We start from the raw sequence: 25,595 nt of genomic DNA, 5'->3' as shown, positions 1-25,595 counted from the left end.
AGATCTGTCCCCTTGGGCTGCCTGAGGGAGCCCTTACCTCTTTCTGTTCTCCCCAGACCCTGCTGTGCCTCCCCACCAAATGGGATGTTCCCTCTCTGGCTTAGAGCATGTTTTGCCAGGAGATGGAACTAGAGAAAAGGGTGTATCTCTAAAATTTTTTTTCCTCCTGTATCAGGCTGTCAGGGGTTTCAGGAAGCCCTTGTGGTCTGGAAAATTAATTCAGCAGGTTGAATTTTCCTTCTGATAGTTCTGAATGAAGACAGAATTGGTTTTCAGCTTTATTTTTAAAGATATTTAATAAGATATTTTTTTCAAATCAGTACAAAAATTTTAAATACAAAATTATTTGCTTTTGACATATCTCATATATTCTGGGAACATACTGAAGTCACCAGTGTCTGGTAAACTGTCCGTCCATTCCTGCCACCGTTCCATAAAATTTCTGAGATAAAGCACCACATTATATCACTGGAGTCCTTAGTCAATGTTAGACTGCATTAAACTCTGCATTTAAATAATGGTAATGCCAGTTAAATCCAATCTTAGTTCTGCATGAAAAAATCTAGTTCATTTTTGAATCAAAAGCAGTAGCGGTAGCTAAAGGCATTGAGGAGGTGATGAGCATTAACTCTGAACTAGCGCAGCAGTGTGTGATGTGCAGCACTGTACAGGGAACCACAGCAAGGTCCACTGCCCTTTGGAAACAGAACACTTGTTGAGGTGAGATTAGCACCATTGATGAGCAGACAGAGACTTCGTGCACAGAAGTCACTGTCCTCAAGTACAGAAGAGTATTGAGGCCTGCAGGTTCTCCTTGACAACTGGTAACATATAAATAAGGATTGGAAATCAGCTTTTTAGATAGAACCAAGTTCTCGGATAAATTTACGTGATCAGTATTGCCGGTAAAGTTACTGGTGATCTCAAGCAACAAATCAGTTAAGCAGACAGAGCTACTTCTGCTTTGCCTAGTCATTGAAGAGCAAACTGATTCAGCTTTTGCTGAGTGGCTGAATAGGTGTCACTTGTGACAAGCCAAATGGGTTATTTGTACAGGCACAGAATCCAAGCAAATTTATGCCACCCTGAAGTATTGCCATGTCTCAGTGAAGTGACACAAGTAAATGGGGGAGATACACCTCATCCACTTGAGCTGTGTGAATAGAAAGTAGAGACTTTTCAAGTGCTGTGGCATTTGGAGATGAAACCAGTCCCTGCTGGAGTCAGTGATGACCTTTTAGGTGCAATGACTGCTGGAGAAGGCTCAGGGGGAATGGTCATGCCATCAGAATTCCTCTTCCATCATAAATTGTTCAGGAAAAAAACCACACCTGCAGGATTATTTTATTGCAGGAAAAGGGGAATACAAGTCTCCAACTAAGAGAACCTTGGCTTGTCAGGCAGACCTGCTGTCAAAAACCCAAGAAAACCCCCACCCAGACAAATTAGCAACTCAAATTTTTTAATATAATTAGAGACTGATCTACTCTGGTTTGTCACTGTTTTTCTCTCCATAACTATGATCAATGCAACAGGAGTGAGTGACGTAACACTGATTTGAACTTTAGTACTGAATTACTGTGAATGAAATTAAGTAAGCATGGCATTGCAGAAATATATAATGTACAGCTAATATGTCCCCCTTGGGTGCAAAACAACTGTTTATGAACCTGATATGCATCTTTAGATATGTTCGCCACACCTTTTTTTTTTTATAACTAGCTGTGTATAATGTTAAAGTTTGTATTTATTTTTTTGGTTTTGTACAAGATGGTCCAAAATGGTCAAAAAATGCATCTTTTGTGGTATGAAAGTTTGAAGCAGAGGAGAAAGGTTTTGGTGGTGTGTGTGTGTGTTGTATGTGTCTGTTTTGTTTTACATGGGATACAATAAATACCCTGAAAAAGACGAATGAACGTACTGCCCGGCATAGAGTCCTGCCGCCTGCTCGGATGGCATCTGAACGTAAACCTTGTCTCCGTGCATCAGCTGCACCACGGCGCTGCCCGAAGCCTGGTCCAGGAAGCCCTTCTTGTACTCGTCGTAGGTGTACATGAGCGGCTCGTTGTTCTTGTACAGCGCCACCCACACGTTGGCGCCTTTGCAGTGCACGTGGTAGGCGAAGTAGTAGACGCCGGGGATCTCGCAGGTGAAGATGCCCGTCTGGGGGTTGTAGTTCTGCCGGCCGTTGTACAGGAGCTTGTCGAACTTCACGGGCACCCCGACGCGGGGGAAGGGCGTGAGGAGCTCTGCCGTGAACGCGGGCATCTCGAAGACAACGCCGCCGGCTTTGCCTTTCTTGCCCTTGTAGCCGTAGGGCGGCTTCAGGCCGTCTATGCCCGGCCCCGCCTCAGGCAGGTACTGTCCCGCGGTTGGCGGGGTGGGCGGGATGATGACCGGCGGCCCTGGGGGCCCGGGCGGGCCCGGCGGCCCCTGGAGCCCCGGCTGGCCGGGAGGACCGAGCGCCCCGGGCTTCCCCGGGGGTCCCTGCACTCCCGCGGCACCGGGTTTGCCCACGCCCGGGAAGCCGGGGGGCCCGGGCATGCCCGGCTCGCCCTTGGCCCCTGGCAGCCCGGGGGGCCCGATGGGACCGCTGGGTCCCGCGATGCCCGGAATGCCCGAGGGGCCCTGAAGCCCCTGGGCACCGGGGAGCCCGGGCTCGCCCTTCGGCCCCACGAGCCCTGGGACACCCGGCAGCCCCGGCAAACCTTTGTGTCCGGCTTCCCCCTTGGGCCCTGTGGGGCCCGGCAGCCCCCGCAGCCCAGGGCCACCCACTTCCCCAGGAAAGCCTGGCTTTCCTGGAAAACCCTGCAGGCCGGGCTCTCCCTTGGGGCCGACTGGACCCGGTGGCCCTACGGCACCGCCCTCCCCTTTAGGTCCTGGGAAGCCGGCGGCCCCCGGGGGGCCCATGATGCCCGGCAGTCCCGGCTGGCCGGGCTCTCCCGGTGGCCCTCCCATGCCCGGTGGCCCCGCGTGCCCCCTCTCCCCCTTCGGGCCCATGGGACCAGGCAGACCACCCACACCGCGCTCCCCTTTGGGCCCGGGGAAACCCGGCTTCCCAACCCCGGGGAGGCCGGGGGGCCCCGGCAGGCCCGGCAGTCCCTGCTCCCCTTTGCCGCCCGGGAAGCCGGGCTGGCCAGGCATGCCGTCCTGGCCTGGTTTGCCGATGCCGGGCGGGCCGGGAGGGCCTTGGATCCCTGGGGCCCCTGGAGGCCCCTGCAGCCCTAACTCTCCTGGGGGTCCGGGCTTGCCCAGGGGTCCCTGCGGCCCAGGGAAGCCAACCATGCCTGGTTTGCCAACCCCCGGCAGCCCCACGGGGCCAGGCGGACCAGGCAGCCCGGGTGGACCCTTCAGACCCGGCAAACCCGGGATGCCGACCCCCTTCTCCCCTTTGGGCCCTGGGATCCCAGGGATTCCTGGTGGCCCCTTCATGCCAGGCTCACCCTTTGGCCCTGGCTGCCCCTGCAGCCCCGGAGCTCCTGCTTTCCCGATGCCGGGAAGCCCGTGAGGCCCTGGCGGTCCTTGCGGCCCGGGGATCCCCATGGGCCCGACCTCCCCCTTCGGCCCCATCTCCCCTCTTGGCCCTGGGGGCCCCATGACCCCTGGTTTTCCTGGCATCCCTGGCAAACCCGGCTTTCCAATTCCTGGGTATCCTTGTGGGCCTGGTTTTCCTTTGGCTCCTGGTACACCATGACCTGGCAATCCTGGTGGCCCTGGGGGCCCTCTTGGTCCAGGCTCACCCGGGGGGCCTTGCTCACCCCTCAGACTGCGCATGGGAATTTCTGGGTCGGGAAGAAAAGAAAAAGAAAGGGGGAAGAGAGATGTAAAAGGTGATCGCAATAATATCCTTCCAAAAATGGTTAGTTTTGAATTGAATATGCTTTTTATGATGCCTTATGGTTTTATGGTAGACAGAGACAGCTAGTGAGTTACAAGTTGGTGTTGAGAATGAAGAGGATGTTGCTACTGTTTTTCATACTCCAAACTTCCATGCATGCTTCTGTTTCCACAGATTTTACATTATATGTATCATATGTAAAAGCCATTTGTGCTTTGGTGGTGTTTTCCACCTATACAATCTAAAATAAAAGCAAAATCTGCATTTTGTCCCATGTTTTTGTAGCTCAATCTACCTTTAAGATCTTTTGCAGAAAACTCAGTGCTCTCATGCTGTGGAAGGAATCCTGGAATAAAAGTGATTTTTCTGGAGGGGCTTAAATGAGCAAGATCAGAGAAGATTGTGTTGGTATGAAGTTTATACATAGAGTATGTCTGTATTTTCCCCAAGGCTTTGGTTCCCGTTAGAATATTACTGGAGACCTGCAGCCTTAATCAGTATTACTATTTTGGTAGAGCTATGTCTAGTTCATGGCTCTTCTAAACACTTTGCAAAATGTTTGTATTGTCCAAAGCCCCATTTTTGTGTATGTGACGACTTAGCATTGGGCCGGGGTGGGGAAGTTGCTGCTGAGGTTAGTTGCTTTTCAAGCTGCAGGCTTTTTGGGTTAAATGGAAACTCTTTCCAGCTCTAAAATGTGTAAAGAAGTGAGAGATTTGAGGAAGGACAGGAGATGAGGTTTCAGAACAAGAGAATTAACTGTTCTTTGGGAGGCAGAAGCCTTTCCTCTCTGCATATGTTGTGTTTTATGCACATCAAAAATCTTTGATCATGAGATAGGCTAATTTTGCTACAGCTGATGGTGCTTGAAGTTCAGACACTCCAAAAATAGGCCCTGAAATTTCCATTTCCCTCTGAAGTCAGTGGAGGCTGTGGTTAGCTGGAGCTTCAGTAAGACCAAGTTACCCAGCTTGTCTGCAGTTGCACAGATGCTGGTGGTCCTCACAAGGATTTTATGACACCGGGTGCCCCTGGTCACTCTTTGTGTTTTGGACTTTCTTTCTTGTTTCCTTAAATACCTTAATACTGTCCAAACTTCCTTTACTGAATAGGGGAAGTGCTTATATGTGCAGACTTGTGCATTAATCCTCTGTACTTTCAATGCCTGTGTTACACCTAAAAATAACCTACAGAAAGAGGACTCCAGAGTCTCAAGAGCAATTGTATGTTTTTATCTGCAAACCTCAAAATCACAGGGTCTGGACAAAGTCAGACAAAACGGTGATTTTCCCATAAATTCAAATCTTGGGGTTCTTTGTTCATATGTCTGGTTGTTGCAGTGAGAGTGGGAGCAGAACCAGACAGGACTCTGGGCCATCATTTGAAACCCTATCAGAGGGTCTCCTGCAAACAGGGGGGATGACAAGGTTTTTCCTTCAGCTGAACAGCACGTGAGCAGAGCTGTATGCTGGAGGCTCATTGCAGGTAGGACTGCTCTTGTGCTGAGCTGCCCCACAGCTCCCATGAACCTTTTTTGTCCACCTGTGGCCAGGTATGAGCCTGGCCAGCCCTTTGGGCACAAGGCTGCAGTGCCCAGCCTGCAGCAGCATCCTGCTCCAACGTTCTGTTTCCCCATGGCAAGCAGTGTTCTGGCACACCAGATGGGAGAGTGCAGGAGTGGGGAGGGACATGCTGACCTACCTTTCTCTTTCTTGGGAGCCATATCCTTGCCGAGCATGGGCATCTGCGGGACCTCCTTCCTGTACTGGGGCAGGTGGGGGTACTCCTTCCCATAGGGCATGTGGGGCATCTCCTTGCCCAGGTGCTGCATTGGGATGCCTTCCTTGCCCAGCGGCATGTGAGGTACTTGTTGTCCGAGGGGTTGGTACTGGGGCACCTGAGGTGGCAGCTGCTTGATCCCATAGTAGGCACCACCTTGAGCAGACCTCACCAGCTCTAGGTAAACAGTGGCAGCCACTGCCAGCAGCTGCACAGGGAAGAGCAGCATGACCATCACCTGTGAAAAGCACCACAAAACACACAGTTGGCTGAAGATGTGTTTTTATCCTTTATGCATTCCCCGTTAGGGCAAGCTGTTCTCATTTTCTGCATCAAACTGGACCTAAATCTCTGCAAAGGGGCCCTGTTTTGTGTGCTACATCCTGTAGCAGGTCTGTATCTAGGTTATTGGAAGCTCTGTGCTATTACATCAAATACCTTTTAAGTATTCAGTGTTTTGCCACCCCAGAGGGGCCATCTGTGGTTACTCCACACAGGGGTTGCTCCCAGTTTGCTGCCTTCTCACCTGTGTCAGTGCCACAGCACAGCTTTGGGGAGCTTTGCTGCAAGCTCTGGCACAGGGAAGAGCAGGCAGGGGATGTGGGGATCTCCTAAATGTGTTCTGCCTGAGCAAGCTATATTGTCAGTGCCCCTTCTGCTTTCCAATGAAAGCTCTGTTTCTGAGCTTAAATCTGTGCCTGGGATTGTGCCCTGTGGCTGCAGTGTCCAAGGGCTGTCTGTTTCTATCACAGCTCTTTGCCAGCTCTCCTCTTAGCTGGGCTGAGATCCTCTAGGGCTCCTCCCAGAAGTGGGCCTGGTTAGGCTGCCACTGCTCCAGGTAGGACCAGCCAACCCAAACCTTTCTCTGGGAATGTTGAAATATTTTCTAAAGGTGTCCCCTACTGCAGATCCTGGCCCATTGCAAGGCAGCCCATCCTCCCCCCCAGCACCTCACCAGTCCTGCTAACACAGCAGAATGGGGTTGGGCTTTTTTTTCTTTTACCTCTTTATCAGACTGTTAGCTAGGGACTTCCTGTCCCTGCTGTTGGCTTTTCTTTTTTGCAGTTAAAGGCATTACCATCAGCTGAGCAGCAAATTAGGAACTGGGAACTCCCTCAAGTAATGCAAGTTAGGGGACAGCATGTGGCAGAAAGAGACTCCGTGTTATTTTGCCACACAACCAAATCTGGCATGCAAGTTCTCAAATACACATGGCAACCCTGTTGGCTGTTGCCACTGTCTCCTTCTACCATACAAAGATGCCTTGCACCCAACCTGGGTGCATTTCCAGGTCATTTATGCATTCCATATGTATTTCCAGGTCATTTGTGCTCCAGAGTTTTGCCAAACAGTGTGTCAGGACTTGCTCCCAGCAGCTGCTGTATGCTGGTGTGCTGAAGGTGGCCTGAGGAAGACAGCAAGGGATTTGTGCCACCTGCTTATTTTCCTGTCCTTCCCCAGCAGCCTGGCTCAACATAGACAAGAAAAAAGTATCTCAGTCTGTGGCAAAGGGGCTCAGCACCGTGTCCCCGTAACTGGGAAGTATCTTTTATAGGGAGAAACTTTCCCCTGTGTGTCCTCCAAGTTTTATGTTTTGCTCCTTCTTGAAGTTTTCCATTCACTTTGCATTAGCAAAGCACCTGGGGAAACGTTTGCTGCTCTTTTATAACATTTCCGCTTCATTTTGCTCTATGAGATTTAATCTCTAAATGGAAATCAGTGTAAAATCATTACTGAAGGTGTAAGTGAAGGCTAGATTAAAATGGTGTAGTTGAAACAAAAAACAGGTTATTTTCAGCAAAGATCATTTATAGACATAGGAACTACAGAAAAATGGAAATATGTGTTAACAGCAAACCAAACATTTTAAGAAAATGAGATACTGTGAATAAACACTAGATGGAGCATATGTTGCACAGCTGAGTTTCTACAGTCACTTTCCCTCCCAGGAATTCTTGGATGTAACCAGCTGCCATGTGGCAAAGAAAACCAGAGCCAAGATGTACAGGGGTTTGTAAATGTAGCTAAAGCCCAAGCACAGTCGCTCATCCTTGTTCAGCAAAGCATTTCAGCAAATGCTTCTCCTCCAGTGAGTTTAATGTGGCTTTTAGCCCACAGCTGGCTGTGCTGCTGTGAGCTAAAGGATTAGGACGTGGTATTTCTGCTTAAAGCTCAATGGTGAGCTTTGGAGAGGGAGGACAGCCTGTTCATGGTCAGTTATTGAGGGCTGGCTGGGGTGTAGTGACAACTAACCCACTGCAGCTTCATCTGGGCACGTGAACCCTAAGCAACCTTTTTTTGGGGAAGGAAGAATGGGGGAGGCAGGGATATGTCCCCTTTCTTGGCCTTCCTGCTCCTTTATGTACAGAAGGAGTAACTTGCAAAACCTTTGCCTCTGTAGCTGAATAGGGTAATGCCTGCCCAAGTTTGCAGGGAAAATACCACTTACTGGAAGTTTTGCAGTATTCTCTGCATCTTTCTCAAAACATTATCTGTATGAAGGGAGAAATGCAGTGATACCTTAAAAAAATTATAAGTTACTGGATGATATAGGACTGTTTTGGAAACCTACTAGTATGAAGGGCAAGGTGGATTTTGAAGAATGAGGTTATTAAATTAGCGTCTTGGCTACTTTGTAGTTCTGGTGGCCAGTTTTGAGGGGATTGTTTTTTTAAAAATGATAACTTCAGTGGAATAAGTAGAGGGGGGAAATAGGTAAAATTCCTTTGGATGAGATTTTCTCCTTGTTTTTATTACAAAACATGGGCTTTGTGTGCGAGTGGGAGGTATTTGAAATAATTGAAAAAACTTTCCTTCAGGGAGACACCAGGCTGCCTGCAGCTCAGGGTGAACTCGGCCTCCTGCTGCTCGTGCCAGGCTGGGCTGGCCCTGCCAAGTGTCACGCAACGCACCTGCACTGGAGCAGGCACCACCACCAGGTACACGACATGGTTCTGTGTAGGCACATGGAAATTTTGAGGGAAATCAGGCAGGGCTTGTAGAGATAGGAAGGCTCCAGAGAGGGAGGTGATCTCACCACATCTGTGTTTCCTGTAGTGTTTTTTGACTCATCCATAACCCAACCAGTGTGGCCTGGAAATGACAGATTGTGTCTCATCTATTGATTTTGGCTGGGGCTTGTGCCTGTGACTAGCTGAGGTGGAAGGTGGGGGTTTATTTACTGAACAACCTTGGGCTAGATGGGACTTGGCTGACATCTTTGTGGGAGGAGGTCAGAGCCTCCCCCGTGGCCTCGTGAGCTGTCTGGGGCTTGGGATCTGCCGCAGGTACTGGAGACACAGCCTGTGTTTGGTACTGTCTGCCCAGCTTGTCTCCCCTGCTCCCAAAGGAAGGAGGGACCAGACAAAATTAGTCTTGATGAGAAATGTGGTAGAGTCATGTGTGCTGCTGCTGCTGGGTTATTGCTGTCAGACACCAGCACTAGAGGAAAGCCTGCCCAGAAGCACGAGGGATGCCGGGGATAGTCCTTCAGAGTTTCCACTCGTTGCCTCTCATCCTATTCAGCTTCTCTAAAAAGTTATTTATGTACTGAGAAAAGTTGAAGGTGTGGTTTTTTCTGAATGCCTGGGTGCACAGCTCTAGTTTAAAGACCCACTAGGAAACCCCCAGCATCTTTAAATGCCTAAAAGCTACTAAAAATCTAGCTCTTACAAAAGAAGCCTATAGAGCATAAATGTTGGACAGGTCCTCCAGAGTTTCTGAACAGTAAAAGGAGATGTTTTTCCAGAAGTGACAGAACTCAAGGAAAACAGTGAGGAGGAGAAAAACCTGTGTTTAAGATGCAGCCCAAGTGCAAGACTTCCCACCCCCTTCACCCAAATCCCAGGAATTCAGGGATCACCTCCAAACCTGTTCACTGTGTAATGTGATCTGACATGCTGTCAAAGATGACTGTTATTGGAGCAATGATTTGGCTTCAGATTGGGGTTTTCCAGGGTTTTTGTCAGAAAGCAATAGGAATGTGTCTGTGTATTTGTAGCAGGTTAATAAGTGCATGTGGGGACCTTTAGAGAAGCTAAGGGCTTGGAGAAAGCAAAGTTTTACTGTAACTTTGGATGTTGGAAGGAAGATGGAGAAGAGGAGCCACTGAGCCTTTCCACCATCTGACATAATTTTGCAGCAGTCATTCAGATTAAGCCACAACAAATATTTTGCTTTATGTAAGGTGGGACAAGACACTTGAGGGTGAAGGAGCACTATCCTAAACCACAGTGTTCAGTTGCTTGTGTGTGAAGGCATCTGGTTGGCTCTGTGGGTGAGAAAGAGTCCTTGAAAAAACACATTTTTACAGGCAAAGCTTAAATGAGAGCATTTCTCAATCATCTCTTTGGTAGAGCTGTTCTCCTGAGAAAACTATAAAGGACCTTCCTCTGGCTATTTGAGTTTGTCAGCAGAAAGAGGAGACAAAACAAAATGTACCAGCAGTCATAATTATTAAATTGGTGTGAAGAAATAATGTCTGTTTTAGCCTAATTATGTAAAGAATGTATGGAAAGAGTGATGCCCATTCACTTGGGATTTGAAATCATAGGTGGTCTTGCAAAGAGTGGAAACTAGACCTTGATTTATTGTTTCTTACAGGAAAGTCATCACTCTGCAACCAACGTTGGGTTGTCTCAGAACTTATAAGATATTCACCCTAAGACTACCCCCATTGGCTTAATTTGCCACCCCTTGCTTTTGAATTGCTGTATTTCCCAAACAAGCATAAGGCATGAGTAAATCTCAGTGACCTGAAGCCTATTCCCTGCTGTCCCTTCCATAGGGGCTGCCTGAAGGTGCAGGGACCAGTTCCCCACTGCCCCGGGGGGATGGCCTTGCTAGTGCTCTGGTTTCCACAGGGAAAATGACTGCTGCAAAATAAAAATCCTAGTGACTCTGGAGATTTTGTTTCCAGAAGAGTGCTGTTAAAAAATTGAGGATAAAAGGCTGAATTCTCCAGGGTGGTTTTGTCTTGAGATCAGAAGTGTTTAGGATGACTTCTGGGGTGACCTTGGTAACAGATCCTATGGCCAAGTATCTACAATGGTGTATTCAGTGATGGCCCTGCTGTGCCAGGGACAGGAGATCCAATCACACAGGAGCACTGTGCACCTCACTGAAGTGTCTGTCATACAGAGACATGCAAGAGCAGTATAATGCAATGGAAATGGCAGACAGAATGTTGAGGTGCATAAGGAGCAGCTGGTGCATTGCACAGAGTTGGTGGGTGGAGTGCATAGCTGCTCTCTGTGGCGTTTCCACTAGCTGGCCCCAGCTCATACACAGAGGTACATGGCAGCTCAAGGAATGTCACAGAAGGGCCTGTAAGAGAGAACTGAAGTCCTCACAAAGTGACAGCACTTTTTTTTTTTCTGTTTTCATTTTTAGTGTTACTTTAGGAACATACCTCTCCTGTCCCTGCTTTCTACCATACAGATCCCTTAAACTGATGGGTTGTGCTTGCAAATGTATGCACATGCCAACCACATACATGTTTTTCTTAAGGTCTCTACCACATGAAAAGCATTGGATTAAGCTCTGGGCTTATAAATTGGGGGGTGGGGGTGTTGGCATTTGTAAACTAATTCTGTTAGCTAGCTACCTTTTTTGGAAGCACAAAATGACAAGAGCAGCTATCGAGGCTTTAGTTCTTGTAGAGAACTAAGTTATTCCTATCCAGTGAATAGGTGTGGTGACTTCAATGGTGGTGTGTTTGCAGATGTGAGAATCAAGCAAATGTTGATTGTTGTTCTCAGCACTGGTGCTGCAAAGTGTAGGTGAGCAGTGAATTTCCTGGCACATTGTTTTCCACAGTTTTCAAAGACCCTATTTCATAACTTGGTCACAGCTAAAAGTCATCTCTGGATCATTAACTCCTTCGAGGACTAACCTGTCAGTCAGTCAGTATTTTCTGAAGAGGCCTGAGGGATACCCTGAATTTTAGTGGAAACTTGTGTTTTCAGGGACAGGAAAAAACAAAACCTTCTCTGCATGCCAAATAATTTTGTATGTGCTCAAGAATCATTTAATGCACATATTGCCACACTTCTATCTTTCTGTGCCAAATGAGTCTTTATGTAATTTGGGCAGATGTTTTCAAATTTGCCAGCAAACTAATTAACCACCAATGTAGGGGGGTTCTTTTTGCAAACTCAATCATATTTCACATAAAAGCAGGGAGTGAAGGCAACCAAATTACCTGAGATGGATTTCCTCTGAAAGTTAACCTGTTTTGTAACCCAAATTAGCAGTAGCTGCACTGATTTAATCTTATTTTCTGCAGTGAAGAGCAGGAGGACAGTAAAGGAGAGCACAGCCCCTATGTGAGGATCCACCCATGCTATTGGCATGAGGTGGCTGATCTATGCCCCAGCAGGTTGGGGTCCTGCACCATTTTGCCTGTAACAGTGCCTAAATCTTCACTGAATACAATACCTGGTTCTTGAGTAGGTGAAGAATTTACCTTACTAAAGTGTCTATAAGGCCCTGTGCATTCAGTAGGGAGGAAAGTAGGATTTATGGTTAATGTTTTGCTTCTTGTGAAACTCCCACAGAGATCAGGTTTATTTTTTTTCCCCTCCCTCCTTTTCACTGTCCCCTCCAAGGAAACAAAGTAGTCTCAAGTGTCTCTGTTCAGTTTAGATTACCAAGAAATAGCTATTGTTCAGTATGTTAAAAATAAATTAAATCATATTTTGCTCAAGGTCTAACAACTGTGTCTGATTATCATGTGGTATTTACTAAATCTAAGGCAGTCATAACAAGTATTGTCATAATAAACATTTTAAAACGCATGCATGTATAAACCTGCTGCTAATGGGGAATATTCAACACGTGGCAGATGCTTGTTTGTAAGTTTTATAAAATTCAAAATGGTGCCTAGAGCTTCTTTCTTAGAGAAGTGTGATAGCATCTAAATAAATAGCTTAATCTTCAAAACCAATGGTCATCCATAAGCTATCTTTGGCTTCTGTGGCAATTATATGATAATTTCTTGCAATGCCTGGGGAGATCTCTGTTTATCCATTTGTAAATGCATTTCCAAAAACAAAGCACTTGCCTCTGCTCCAGTTCGTCTGCAAACACATTAATATGTGTGCTCACTGTGGATGATCACCCAACTTTCTACATGAAAATGGCACCCTAGGGCTTCCCAGTTTCTTACTTCCATACAGAATGTATCTGCATGTGGACCTGTATCTGTTGCTCATGTGCAGGTATTTATGTGTGAGAACACACCCTGGCAGTGGAACCAGCTACAATGGAAAGAAGATTTTAGCCCACACAGACATAATTATGTTGCCTCTAGTCTTCTCCTCATGCCCAGTGTCCTACATGAGCTCAGGTAGGCATCTCCTCATCTCTCTGCAAATCTGGGCACGATGAGATTGGCATCACCACAGCCCCAACTCCCAGGCACAGGCCTCTGCTGGCTCAGCACAAACACAAAGCTCACAATTTATGATGATATTAAGATGCTTGGCGCTGGTAATTGATTTCCAGGCGGGTTTGTCTCTTGCATGTTTTTGAGGATCTGGCCCAGATGCTGTTTGCTGGAAAATGCCTGAAAGCTACTTGGAGTCAGATGGCAGGGAGCCGTGACAAGGATCAGCAAGCTGGGCACCACGGGCCGGGTGACCACAGTCCCTGGGGATGCAGCTCTCTGGCCTGGTGGCATGTACTCGTTTGCACGAATCAGTGCCTGACCTCGGGCTGCAGAGGAAGGTCCAACGTGGGGGAATGTTTGCAGAAAAGCATGCGACTTTAATTATGGGATTAGAATTAATTATAGGTAGGATTTAGCAAATACCTGCCTTTGAATACTTTCTCCTGTTCTCTGCCATACAGCGTGCACTCGAATCCTCTGCCTAATGCTCTCTTCTGGGCAATTTGCCTGCAGTCTTGGTGGCAGGCAGGTTTGATGGGGACATTTAAACGACTGCCACTGTTCAGTGATTGGGAGCGTGAGGTGCACAAAGCTGGGCCCAGTAACGTGGAACACACAAAGTGATCAAAGTGCAGAGCTGCCTCCGCGCTTACCGGCGCGGAATCGCGCTGCTGGCACGGGGCCTCGGCCTGGCTGCCGATGTGTCCGAGCACAGCTGTTTGTTCAACGTGGGAAATGTGCTGAGGGCTCCTTCTCTGCAGGAATGGTGCTACCGAGCGCTGCAGAAGGAGCTCCCCGCGGGTCACAGCCACTGACACCGTCCAAGGAATTCGCCTTATCAGATGGAACAGGTTTGCCGTGCACAACGCACTGGAAAGGAGACTGGTTGTCATGGAAGTGTACTATAGTCAACCAACCATTTCCTAGGGGTGTTGTTGATTTGGGTTTTGTTTTGGTGAGAATGCTTCACGTCTACCGCCAGTCCACTAACCCCAAAATAATGCAAAGACAAACAACTGGTGACTCACTTCAGACTGAAGTGTATGATCAGTAGGCTGAACCTTGAGGTGCTGCTAATGAACTGTGGTGATTGCTGGTTCCATAGCAGTGTGAACAGGGAGCTACAGGCTTGCTTTGGAAACCTCCCTTCTCAGCTGTCACTCATCATTCTTGGCCCCTCTGCTGTGGGATAGGTTCTACTGGCTCCCTGCAGTAGAAGTCTCCCAAATTTTCATGATACAATTGTTTGTGTATTGTTATGGTACAACAGTCTGTGAAGTGTATCACAACATTTTACTGTTTTAATCCGAAGTGGCACCTCTAGCAGTGCTGCTATGAATTATACTCACTGGTAGAAGTGTAAGAAGTTTCCATTTCACTACCTCTTGGGTCAGTGAGCCACAGCTTTGTGAAAAAGCCACAGGCTAGCAATTGGGTCTAAATGACAAGTGAGCAATCTGCATTGTTAGTCAGTGGAATGCTCCATCTCATCAGATGTATGGGAATAGACAGAAGTGAGGGAAGAAGGGTATCTCTTTCTGTGCCAAACTCAAGTATATCCTGAATCTGTTCTGAAGGATATCTACCAGTTTTACTGGTTAGAGAACTCTTAGTTCCTCATTTGAGTAATTGAATTACTCCACTTACTAAAAGCAGAAAAATATTTTGTCAGCTTTGTAAAGGTGCACTGAGTCTTAAATCTATCTATATATATTTTATTCTAATATGGCATGGTTTAGGATTTTGTGTGTTGTGTCTGGGAGGATTGCTTAGAGAAGGAGCATTCTGTTTATTAGTAAATCTCAATACCTTTAGGAAAACTTAGATGTGCATACAGAACCTCCCTTCATTGATATCTGCAAGACACAAAGAGGTGCTAGAGTATGTCTTTTTCTTAAACACTTCCCAAAAGATGGCAATAGAAAGAAAAATCCTGATTATAGAAGTGTTCTTGATAATGACAAGCTGCTCTTGGGCTTCACTTGATCCCAAGGCTGTAGGAAGTGCTGTTGGAGTCACTGGTGCCACTAGAGCTCTGACCTGCCCTGCACGGCCTTTGAGCAGCTCACACCTGGCTGCAGTGTGACATCCTGCCATGGCCACTGGCATGATGTCATTTTGGGGATGAAAAGGCTGCACTGTGTCGTGGGGGGACAGAACACAGCCACAGCTTTGGAAAAAGCAGGTATCTGTCTCTCCTAATGCCTAGTCTGGCCAGAGCTCTGCTGCAGGATATTTTGGGAGGGGAGGGCTTCTGGCAGCTCTAGAGTGCCTGAGGCAGGCAGGAGGGATGGCTCTTTGGAAAGGGGTAAGTTTTACCCTTTTTATTATCAGAATGAAGCAGGACCTTCTCTGAGGTGTAGAACTTTATAGCTCTTTTTAGCACTCTATGCATACTGATTAAATTTAAATGCTTTACAGTGATCCACTACAGGGTCCCATTAACCACTATCAAGGAATCAAAGTCATGAAATCTCATTGACAAAGAGAGCCTAATTCTGGGTGCACAGGCTTTTTGGCTGTAGTCTTTTGGTTATCAAGAAATTTTATTTCCTGTGCCCCTTTGTAGTGATCATACTCCAGCCTTTGCAATCTGAGCAGTGGTTACTTTAACAGTCCAGTGAGTTCCTGCACTACAAAGCAAGAAATCTGTGCAGGACTCTTGAACTACTCGGTCTGATCTTAATTTGAAATAATTTATTGTTCTCTGTGACTCCTGTTGCAATCCTGTGGCCTTATGCATTGCTTTCTTGCCAGAAAGTTTGCTTGATTGCCTCTGTCTGAAACTGGCACAGCACAGCATTTCTGTTCCTTTTCTCACTTTGATGGTGTACAAAATGTGTTTTCTTGGCTCTTGCCCTCATGCTGTTTCATGACTTTTTTTTTTTTTTTTTTTTTTAAATAAAAGCAAGAGGCTTTGGAGGCTTTATTTTGGAGACAAATTGTTACCATTTTACAATATTTCCGTTCACTGTGCTTTGATGAGCCTGTCGAGAGAAAGAGCAGCTTCTCTCTCCCTTATTTTTATTTGCTGTGCACTAACTCTGCCACTTCCCAGAAACACAAAGTCCCAGTCCAAGGGAGATATGAAAACAGTAACAAATGTCTGTAAAATATTTTTCTTGAAAAAACTTCCTCTCAGACAATTTTTTGGAAGGTTATTTGCCATTAAAAAAATTCCTGCCCTTTGCATACTTTTCCTACCTTTGCTCAAACAGTGGAAGAAATAATCTTGCCCTGGAAGCTTAAACATACTAGACTACTCCACCCAGAGAGAAATCAGGAGCATGCTTTAAAAATTATTTAGCAGCAATTATTTTCCTATTTTATTATCAAATATTGCAGGTATCATAATATTGGTTAGGATGTGCTAACCATGACCTGACACTCCACAAAATTCAAGCAAGCCTTAGCTCACAAACATATTTCTTAAATGTATGTATTATTTTACTTTCATGCTACTTTTCTTGATATAGACTAAGATGACAATAACTATAACTAAACACTCACTCGGTTTTTTAAAACTGGGATTGTAATTTTCATGAATTGTACTCTCGGTCACACCTGTGGGCAGACATGAAGGTGGAAGTTGCTAGATCATTGGCAATGGATCTACCAATGTAGATCTCTTCATCATCTGTCACTTGCTTAAAAAGCACCACTGAAATGGCCAAAAACTCCTCTACGCTACCGTCATGGCTGAACTGCACACACACATCCCTGTGTCATGCAGGAACAGATCTCTTCCTAGAGACATTCTGTCTTTTTCTCTTGTGTAGCAAGAGGAAATGCATCTTACTCAAGTCTGCTTCAGCACAAAAGCACACATCAGTGGAGGGACAGAGAGACCAAGCTTGAAGTCATTGCTATTTGTTATTTGTTAAAAAGTGTTACATTTACAGGCCTACACAGGTACTACCCACTTCCCACTCTTCAAGTGCAGAAATAAGGGTAGCAGGACACAACCAAAAAAGTTGTTAAATACTCCCTGTGGGTTTGATTCAGTGGATACTTACAGCAGGAGTTTGGCATGCCTCTCAAAAGCACAGCAAAGAAAAAAACAACTTCTGAAGTGCACACACACAGACACACATGAAAGACACTCCCCACCCCCCTCACACACACTTATCATGGATCCATGAAAATATTCAGTCATTTGGACTCCAAAAATGTCATGAGGTGGAATTAATTTCCTATATGCAATCCAATATGCTATGGCTTAAAGGACTTGAAATTACCACATCTGTCACTTTGGAACAACCCAACCGAGGCCAAAGGAAAGCAAAGCCAAGCCCTGAGGAGCAAACACTATCAGTCACTCACTTCAGTCTCTAAACTCTACTCAAGGAAAACAATCTGAAATGTTCAGTGCAATCATTTAGACCCATGATGACTGACTAGCAAATGCACAGGCTGGAAAACTGATCAATGCTCATCTCTGGGGACTAATAGCTATAGAATATCTAAGTGGGAGCCAGCATTTGCATTTATTCCATGCTGCAGCCAGGATGAAGGGATAGGCTGACCAATATGCAGCTACCTAGCTGCTCAACTGGATCAAAGGTGCACATCAGCCTCTCTTCAGCTCCATGCAGCACTACGAGGTAGAGCTAGGGCTGGAAGCACAGGATTAGTGGGGGAAATTAAAGCACTTCAATCCACAACTGAAATCCAAGCCCCTGATCAGGGTCTGATAAACTGATACCTGAGCTGTTAGACCACTGAAATCCTCCTCAAGGGCACGTTGGTCCCAATGCACAAGCCTTTCTTAGTGCTGGGTGTGGCCTTGAGGCTCCCTTTACCCGTGGATACTTCCCAGGTTTTCAGACAAAGTCTCTCATTGCTTTCCCTCCTCCCTATGTCTTCTTGGGTCTGCGGTGACCTGTGCCAGCTCTTACTCACCTTTTGGGAGCTGATGTCTGTAGCTTTCTGGCTCGGGCCTGCCCAGGAGGGAGGGAATGCAAACCTCAGAAGCCCTTTTGCTATAGCAATAATTAGACCCATGTTCCTTAGCCTAAATAAGACTGTGCTTGAGCTGCTGATGGTTGCTTGGAGTTTGAAAGAAAAATTTGGCACCTGCTTTCAAGAGTTGTGAGCTATGAGCTGAGAGTGGAGGGACTTGTGCCTGTGTATTTCATTCACCAGAAGGCACTTAAATCCAGGAGAGAGCTAGGATTAAGGATGAACTGCAATCTTCAGCCTTCCTTATTTGGCTGGCTTAGGCAACTCCCCAAACAGTGGCTTTTGTGAATCCCCCTCCGAGGCACTTAACTCCACTTACACACATGCATGGAGTACCGGCATCTAATTCAGGCATGTGGACTCCATTATGGAGCCGGATGCAAACATCCCCTCATGGATTAGGACTGAAAGGTTCTATATCCTGTATTGTCAATCAGCTAAGGCCTTCATTCCCTGCTCCTTGGTTTTGTTTTTTTTTTGTTTCAAAATCTAGACTTTTTAAAAGCAGATAAGCATTTGTAAAAATTAATCTTTTATCTGTGCAAAGGCGTAGTTAAGGCATGTACTAGATATTCCCAAGATGATACAGTTAGATCAACAATGACTAATTCCACAAAATCTGGCATTAGAAAAAGCAATGCACTTAAATGATGTCATATCCTTCCCTGCGAACTTTGTCCACCAGATTCTCATTGCTGAACATCAGAACCAAAGTTTATGGCTACCTACAGGCTGTGGTTCAACCAATTCAGATATAAATCCACTAGGCTGGTATTTCTCTAGCAGGCAAAATTGAGTTATGTTTTATACAGCAGGATGGCTATCAGCAATGCTTAAAATTATTTTCATTTGTGTGTCTTCTTTGACTCTGAGATGGGGCACCTACATTAATTACAAGCTAATTTTGCCTTTGGTCAAGAAACATGCTTAGATTTTCAAATATTAGCAGGAATCATGTGTTCTTGACAGAAATACTTCTGATCTGCTTTGTGGAAGGCTTAACTAAGCTAATGAAAGAGATATTCTGGAGTATATAATTCTAGCCCGCAGGATCGGAGCAAGAAGGTTTTTCCTTAGGTTTGAGCAGTACTGCCTGAAAACTGTTGCAAATTTCTCAATAAATTAAATAGTAAGGCTGATTAGATCCTGCAGGAGTAAGCTCCTTAGAGAACCATACTCAAAATTTGTATTAGTAAAGTCACCACAGGCTAGTGTTTCAAAAGTGAGTTTGCAGCTCTGTGGGACACTTGGACAAGTGCAAGCACAGGACATGGGGTGTAATTTGGGCTGTGTTTAGAGCAGGAGAACTTTGCTCCCTAAGCAACACTAAATTACAAGGTACTCATAGCTGAGATGCAGCCAAACCAACAGCCCTGAGCAAGGTGCTGGGAGAGTGCTGGGACAGCCCAAGCATGCACACCTGAGCACATGCACACAAATGAAACAATCAGTAAGAATTCAAATCAAGAAATCAAAACCCCCAATCAGTTTTGCTGTATTTCTGCATCTATATGAGTATCTTGTGGTGACATCACTGAGGGGACCCCACAGCACAGCAGCTTCATGGCAGGCAAAGGAAGAAACATCTGGAGAAGAGCTGAGTCTGGAATAGACCCAGAATCTGGAATGTGTAAAGGAATTAACTGAGATACCAGAGATTTAACAGCTCTCTGCTTGGAACTGAGAGGTAATTCAATTTCTTCCATCATTACTGATTTAAGCTTTAATAATAAATCAGCAGTGATTGTACTGGACAAAAATATAAAAGATTTTATAATCCCTGGGAGTATGTGGCAACCATGTTTGCTCTTTCATTAGACACTGTTCTTGTTACAGTTTGTGGAAAGTAACATGCAAAAAGGCAAACTTATAAAGAGTTTTCATCTCTTCTTTTAAGAGATAGAGGGCAGAATGTACAAACTGCTGCCACATGACAATGGATTAGTTTAAACATTTAAATTGGTTTAAATTGAAAGTTTAAATTAGTTTAAATTAGTTGGATTGCCTTTAAATGGGTTTGTTTTGAATAGTATCTATAGAAATAAATTATCACCCTACTTTTCAACCAGTAATCAAAATCCCCAAGAAACTGAAAAAAATCCTCAACCTGATATATTTAATTTTTTGTCAGTTTGGGGGTTTTTGCCTATTTAGGTTCTAGACTGGATTATCTTCTAATATGTGTACAAATCTCATAAATCACCTTTGAGAACTGCTCTTAAATTCTACTCCTGCTTCTGATCTTCCTGAATTCTTTCTTTCTTCTCTCTCTCCTCTCTATGACTAATAGCTATATCTTGGTTTATCCTTTCTTATGCTTAATATTTATTCCCCAAATCAGTCTCTTAACAGTAATCTATTGAAAATTATTTACTTTTTTGGGTACTTTAGTAGAGATTACATGCCATTATGTCTTGCTTGGAATCCAGTTCTCATCTTGGTTAAATGTGATATCTGATACAAACAGTCCTGTTCACAGGACTAAGCCATGACGAGTTATCCAGAGGAAGGGGGAGAGATTTGTTTTTTCCTGCACTTGCAGTCATCACTGTTTTGTGACCATCCAACACTGCTGTGACATTCATAGCCCAGTGATAACTGTTTTGGAAGAGAAGACAAACCTACTTATTTTTCATTTGAAAATGCAAAATTATTAACGCAATATTGTTGAAGAATTTCCTGGCTAGTTTCCCTTGTCTGCCTCAGGCAAAAAATGATTGCTGAAGTTTAATACTTTATGAAACCTCCTGACTATGAAGGTCTAGTAATTCTCCTTGAGAGGATCTGTGACACAGATAAAATGCAGAAATCTGAACAGGCATGGTGGAAAACTACGGGCAGTAGAGACTGTAACTTTGAGAAAGTTGTGTCACACCAGTTTATGTGCATTGATTATACTAGTGAATATCTGTTTGGTAAAGTAAAAAGTATATTTCCTAGAGTTCAGTAATTCGGCCCACTACATGATCTGGAATAGATTTTTCTCCAGTAATTCAATTAATTACTCCCATTTAGCAATTAGCAACATTAGAAGCTTATGAAATTTAGGAGCTGGAGAACTGGTCATTTGTGCAGACAGGCAGTTTGACATATGTATATAACCCCATTAATTTCAATGAGAACTGTAACCTGTATAAAATTTGCTAGTTAAATATTTTGAAATTATTATCAATTTATACATACCCAGACAGTTATCCATGCAGAAGACTGTAGCCTGTTTTTCCTAATCAAGCAAAACTACAATGAGAATTTTGCTCAATTAAGAACTGAATAATTTGGCTGACTTTTACTCAGTTCTTGGCAGTAGAAAAAAAACTGGTCTTTCCAACAGTAAGTGCCAGTGCAAAATATTTTGGCAAGGAACAAATGTCAGTTTAGATCTATGAAATTACCATTTTCAGGCAGTAAAATTAGAATCACTCTGGTTTGCATTAACTTAAAAATACCCAAACCCTGGCCAGCTATTGTGCAGCTAAATAAACAGGTATCCACTAGTTTCCCAGATTCTGTTCTGTTATAGAAGCATTTTGACTGCAGTGGAGGTAATTCCCATTTATAAGCAGAAAAACCAATATCACTGAGTCTTAACTTTTGTATGTGCCTTATTTGTTGATATTGCTATTCTCCTGTAGAAATTATCAGAGTGGTTAAATGTATCTGGTTTGAAGTGGACAGCAGTGATTGTTACTGAGTCCATTTTCCTGTAGCTTATCTTGCTAGTTATGCCATTTAATGGGATGTCCCAGATGAAGAGTTTCACTAGCCTAGACCCTCTGAGCTAAAAGGAAATTTTCCAAGGATGGAAGAGTTGGAAGATAAGTGGGAGTGTTGCTTTCCTTTAATTATTTTCTTTTAAGGAAATGTTTATCTTATCATTCTTTTCATCTATTCAAAACTATCCCAAAGTCTTCCTGGAAATTGAGCTGGAAATGTCATGAGAACAGACATTATTTCACATATCTGTTTTGTATTTTTTTTTCCCAACTGGCGACAAAGATCCCATTTAATTAAATGAAAGCAGACTTTGGATGTCTCTGTTGATGTACAGACCTACAGACAGTAGGAGAATGAGGAAAGAACCTGTAATGTAAACCTATCACATTAAAAGCACATACTTATGTTCAGACTTGACTATTGTTTTACAAGGGACTCTCAAAAAAACATGCATGTGGATCTCATTGCCTGTAGAATTTTTCTTTAAACACTCATGAAATCAACATATCATACTTCAAAGATTTCTTAGTTTAGCTGGAAGTAGGGCTGTAAATGTTCTACTCATATCCTTCCCCATGGGTTAGCTGATGCTGCCAGCAAACCCACTTCATACCTGTGGAAAGGGCTACTCTGTGTTGGCCTGCTTGGGAGCCAAGTGCCAGTGCTGCAATCAGGACTATAAATCTGCTGCTTTATTTGTGTGCTGAAGTTTCTCTTCCCATTGTGATGAAGAAGTAATTGAGTTGCAGAATTCCACCAGTTACATGTGAAGCTCATTGAATTTTATTCTCTAACAAAAGCGTTATTTTGTAAATAGGGAGAAAAGAAGAGTTTATGTGTAAATGGATACATATGTTTTTGGTACTTAAACCCGTTTAATTACATCATTATTTTGCCAAATAACATGACATGGACAAGTTAGATGTTAGCCTTTTGTATAATTTAAACCAAGTGATCATGCATATTGTGTGCTGGCTACACAACTATGTTTCATCTTTGTCCAACCACAGAAAATTAGTGCAAAAAAGCATGGGAGGATCCAGGGCTTCCAAGTATATAAAACTCATTACTAAGATGCTTTAAACTTACTCATAGTACAGCCTTGTTCATTTTTGGTGATGATGCCTCACTGACTAAAAGTAATAATCCTAAATTGAATTATCTTGTGAAGAAATGCAATAGTGCCACTGTAATTTTAACATAGATGCTTCTCAAGGAGAACCCAGTTTGAAGGTTACCCCATTTTAAAATGCATTTCTGTGACTTTGTTCAGTTGTGTGCTGCCAAAGGATGCACATTTTAAATGAGTTGAAGTGTCAGTGTGCAGAAAAGCCAATGCTTTTTACTGGAGATGAAACACAGCTTTCCACAGTTGTTACCTCTGCATGTGGGGCTGGTCCTCTGATTCAGAATGGTGAAACAGGCACATGCTGAATGTTTGAATGTTTACTATTCTCATCAGATATTCTTTCTTCCTACAGTGCTGGAGGGGAGTGGGTTAGAAAATGATAACTGTGAAATACTGTTCCCATCTCCTATGACAACATGCTGCCCCGAAAAAACTAAGGAAATACTGGCTTACACTTTTTCCAAATGAATTTACTGTAAGTGTGGCAGTAAGTGGCAGTAAGCTCTTTTATGCACTGCATTGTTTCCTACAGTTTCCAGTCCCTGCAGTTGACTGTTTACAGGTGTCTCTGAACCTCTGACTTCAGATAAAGCCACACAGAGACTACAAGTCAGTCTTGATGAGCAGACCCATTTCTTGTTCTCTTCAGGGCTGTATATGCAAAAGAGTTGTTTCCTGAACAGACATTTGTCAAAAAGATGACAGGTCTTACTGGAAGGAAACTTTACAACAACTCTACACTTTGTGAAAGAGGAGTAAAGTTTAGGCTCTGATGCTCATGTCTGAGAGGTGTAATTAAAAGGAATCCTCCATTGCATCAATGGCATTGTCCATGTGTGAAATTGGGATAACATGGCTGAACAGAACCAGTGCTTCATGTTTGTAGCTAATTCATCTCCTGACAAACAGGAGGGGAGCCCTCTTTACTGCCAACTTTCCAATATGGTATATACTGAGACTGCAGAAGTGTTGGGGAGTAGGAGGTGAACAGAGTAAAGAAGCATTGACCAAAACTCACACTGACCTACTACAGATAAGTACATTAAAACCACAAAAGAGTGTAATATGGTCTAGAATAATTTTTTGTTTTAATCATGTTGTTGTCATGCTATGAACAGCCCAGTTTGCTGAAGGAAGACAAGATAAAGCAGGGCATGATTTGGGTAAAATGCATGGGGAGGCCATGTGTTGGGCATGCACTGGCCTCCTGCCACAGGCTGCTTCCAGTGCTCTGGCTGGATGGGGAAGGGATGCTGCAGTCCTTGTGTCCTCACCTATTCAGTTTCTGGTTCCTCCACCTCCACCCTCTCCCAGGGTGGCAAAGCAGCCTGAGGGTGCTCTCCCAGGATTAACCCTTTGCTCTAGAGGCTGGGGGAAGGACTCCTATCACCATCTGTGGCCCCACCTTCAAGCTCAGCGGCTCAGGGTGTGACCTGCTTTTTATCACTTAAGGACTAGGTAGTGCTAATGGGCGAAAAGAGAGCTGAAATGGGTTGTGGAAATGAGCCTCTGAAAGCAGTTGGAAGGCTGGTACTTGCACAGTTCTGTAAAGAAAATAGTGTTATTCCTTAGGAAAGGGTACTATTTCTACAGCTATAATCCAAGACATTTTCTTTTTAGCACCAAAGCTGCACTCTGCTATTCATCTTGGCTTAATGCAAACGCTGCATAGGGCAGTTCAGGGATGGTTAGCTCTTATGAGCAAGTGCAGCTTTGTAAACTTTAGGGTTTTATTAGATTCCCTACTGCAGTCTTTAGTAGATAGAATGGGTTCAGCATTTAAAACCTGTCTTGTATAATTTTTCTAATTCTAGATACAGTTACCATAACTAAATGGCAATAACAAAGGAGAATTAGATGTCTTTGTAAACTTATTTGTAACCACGATAAAAAAATATAGGGTTTAAAAAATATTTATAAAGTGTATTTATAAAATCAAGCACACTGAATGCTAAATGGTGTAGCATCTGCAGATCAAATGTTTCCTATCGATGTGCATGTATTTAAATACTGACAGGTGCTGCAGCCTGTTCAAATGCCTGTGGAGCAGTTTTTCATCAGCATGGACACTGCATTGGGTTTTCACGGGCGCTCCTCGGCCGCAGACACGTCTCGGTACTGAAGCTGCCTGCAGGTGGCGTGAGCCATCCGCTCAGCACAGACACAGGTCTGACACTCCTTGCGTTTCAAAGAGGAAAAGCAAAATACTGAAAACCATCCTCACATAACTGTCCTTTAGATAGGTGCTGTGTGCCGTGCTGGCTGGTGCACGGCTGTGCTGCACTGCCTTCAGTGTTGTGATAAATGAAAGGTATTTTTTCTGGTAAAGCTAATATCATATTTTAAGATACATTTTTTTTCCTGTGCACTTGAATTAGGACAGTCTGCATTCCTTTCAGGTACTTTGATCACCTACAGAGAGCTCATTACAAGGAGTGTATTCTTTGTGTTGGCCAGGGAAAATATTATATAAACTAAGCCTTAACAAATACCTTCCCTTTTAGTAGTTTCTGGCTTCCTGTCTTTTAGACTATGTTTAACTTTTTAGACTCTCATTTGTCAAAAGGCTTTGTTTTCTAGCTATCATGGAAGTGTATCATGTTGGAATGTGCTTTGCTCTGAGCACAGCAAAATATGCAGATTTTTTTGCTGGTGAGTAGAAAAGTAAGCACCAGCTCTTTGATCTTAACCATTCTATATTTAGGGGAAAATGGGAACAAAGTTTGAGTGTGTCTGCAGTTCCTATGCATTGTAACTCCCATTTAGGGGTCATATCCATTCCT

General features: G+C 44.4%; 1 protein-coding gene across 4 annotated transcripts in view; it reads right to left on the bottom strand.

The window, feature by feature from the left end:
- Positions 1-269: 269 nt before the first annotated feature.
- The window catches only part of COL8A1 (collagen type VIII alpha 1 chain), a 386,313-nt gene continuing 360,987 nt past the window's right edge, over positions 270-25,595 (bottom strand). For all 4 annotated transcript variants that reach the window (XM_079309848.1, XM_079309849.1, XM_079309847.1 and 1 more), the window contains 2 exons: positions 5,540-5,855; positions 270-3,782 (listed from right to left, as the gene is read on the bottom strand). In XM_079309848.1, coding sequence (XP_079165974.1) covers positions 1,876-3,782; positions 5,540-5,852 — 2,220 coding nt within the window. In that variant the 5' untranslated portion in view covers positions 5,853-5,855 and the 3' untranslated portion in view covers positions 270-1,875. The remainder of the gene's footprint in view (positions 3,783-5,539; positions 5,856-25,595) is intronic.

This window comes from Erithacus rubecula (genome assembly GCF_903797595.1).
Source record: "Erithacus rubecula genome assembly, chromosome: 1".
In the NCBI taxonomy this organism is placed as follows: Eukaryota; Metazoa; Chordata; class Aves; order Passeriformes; family Muscicapidae; genus Erithacus; species Erithacus rubecula.
The sequence above is the reverse complement of the archived record's forward strand: the minus strand, read 5'-3'. Positions and strand labels throughout refer to the sequence as shown.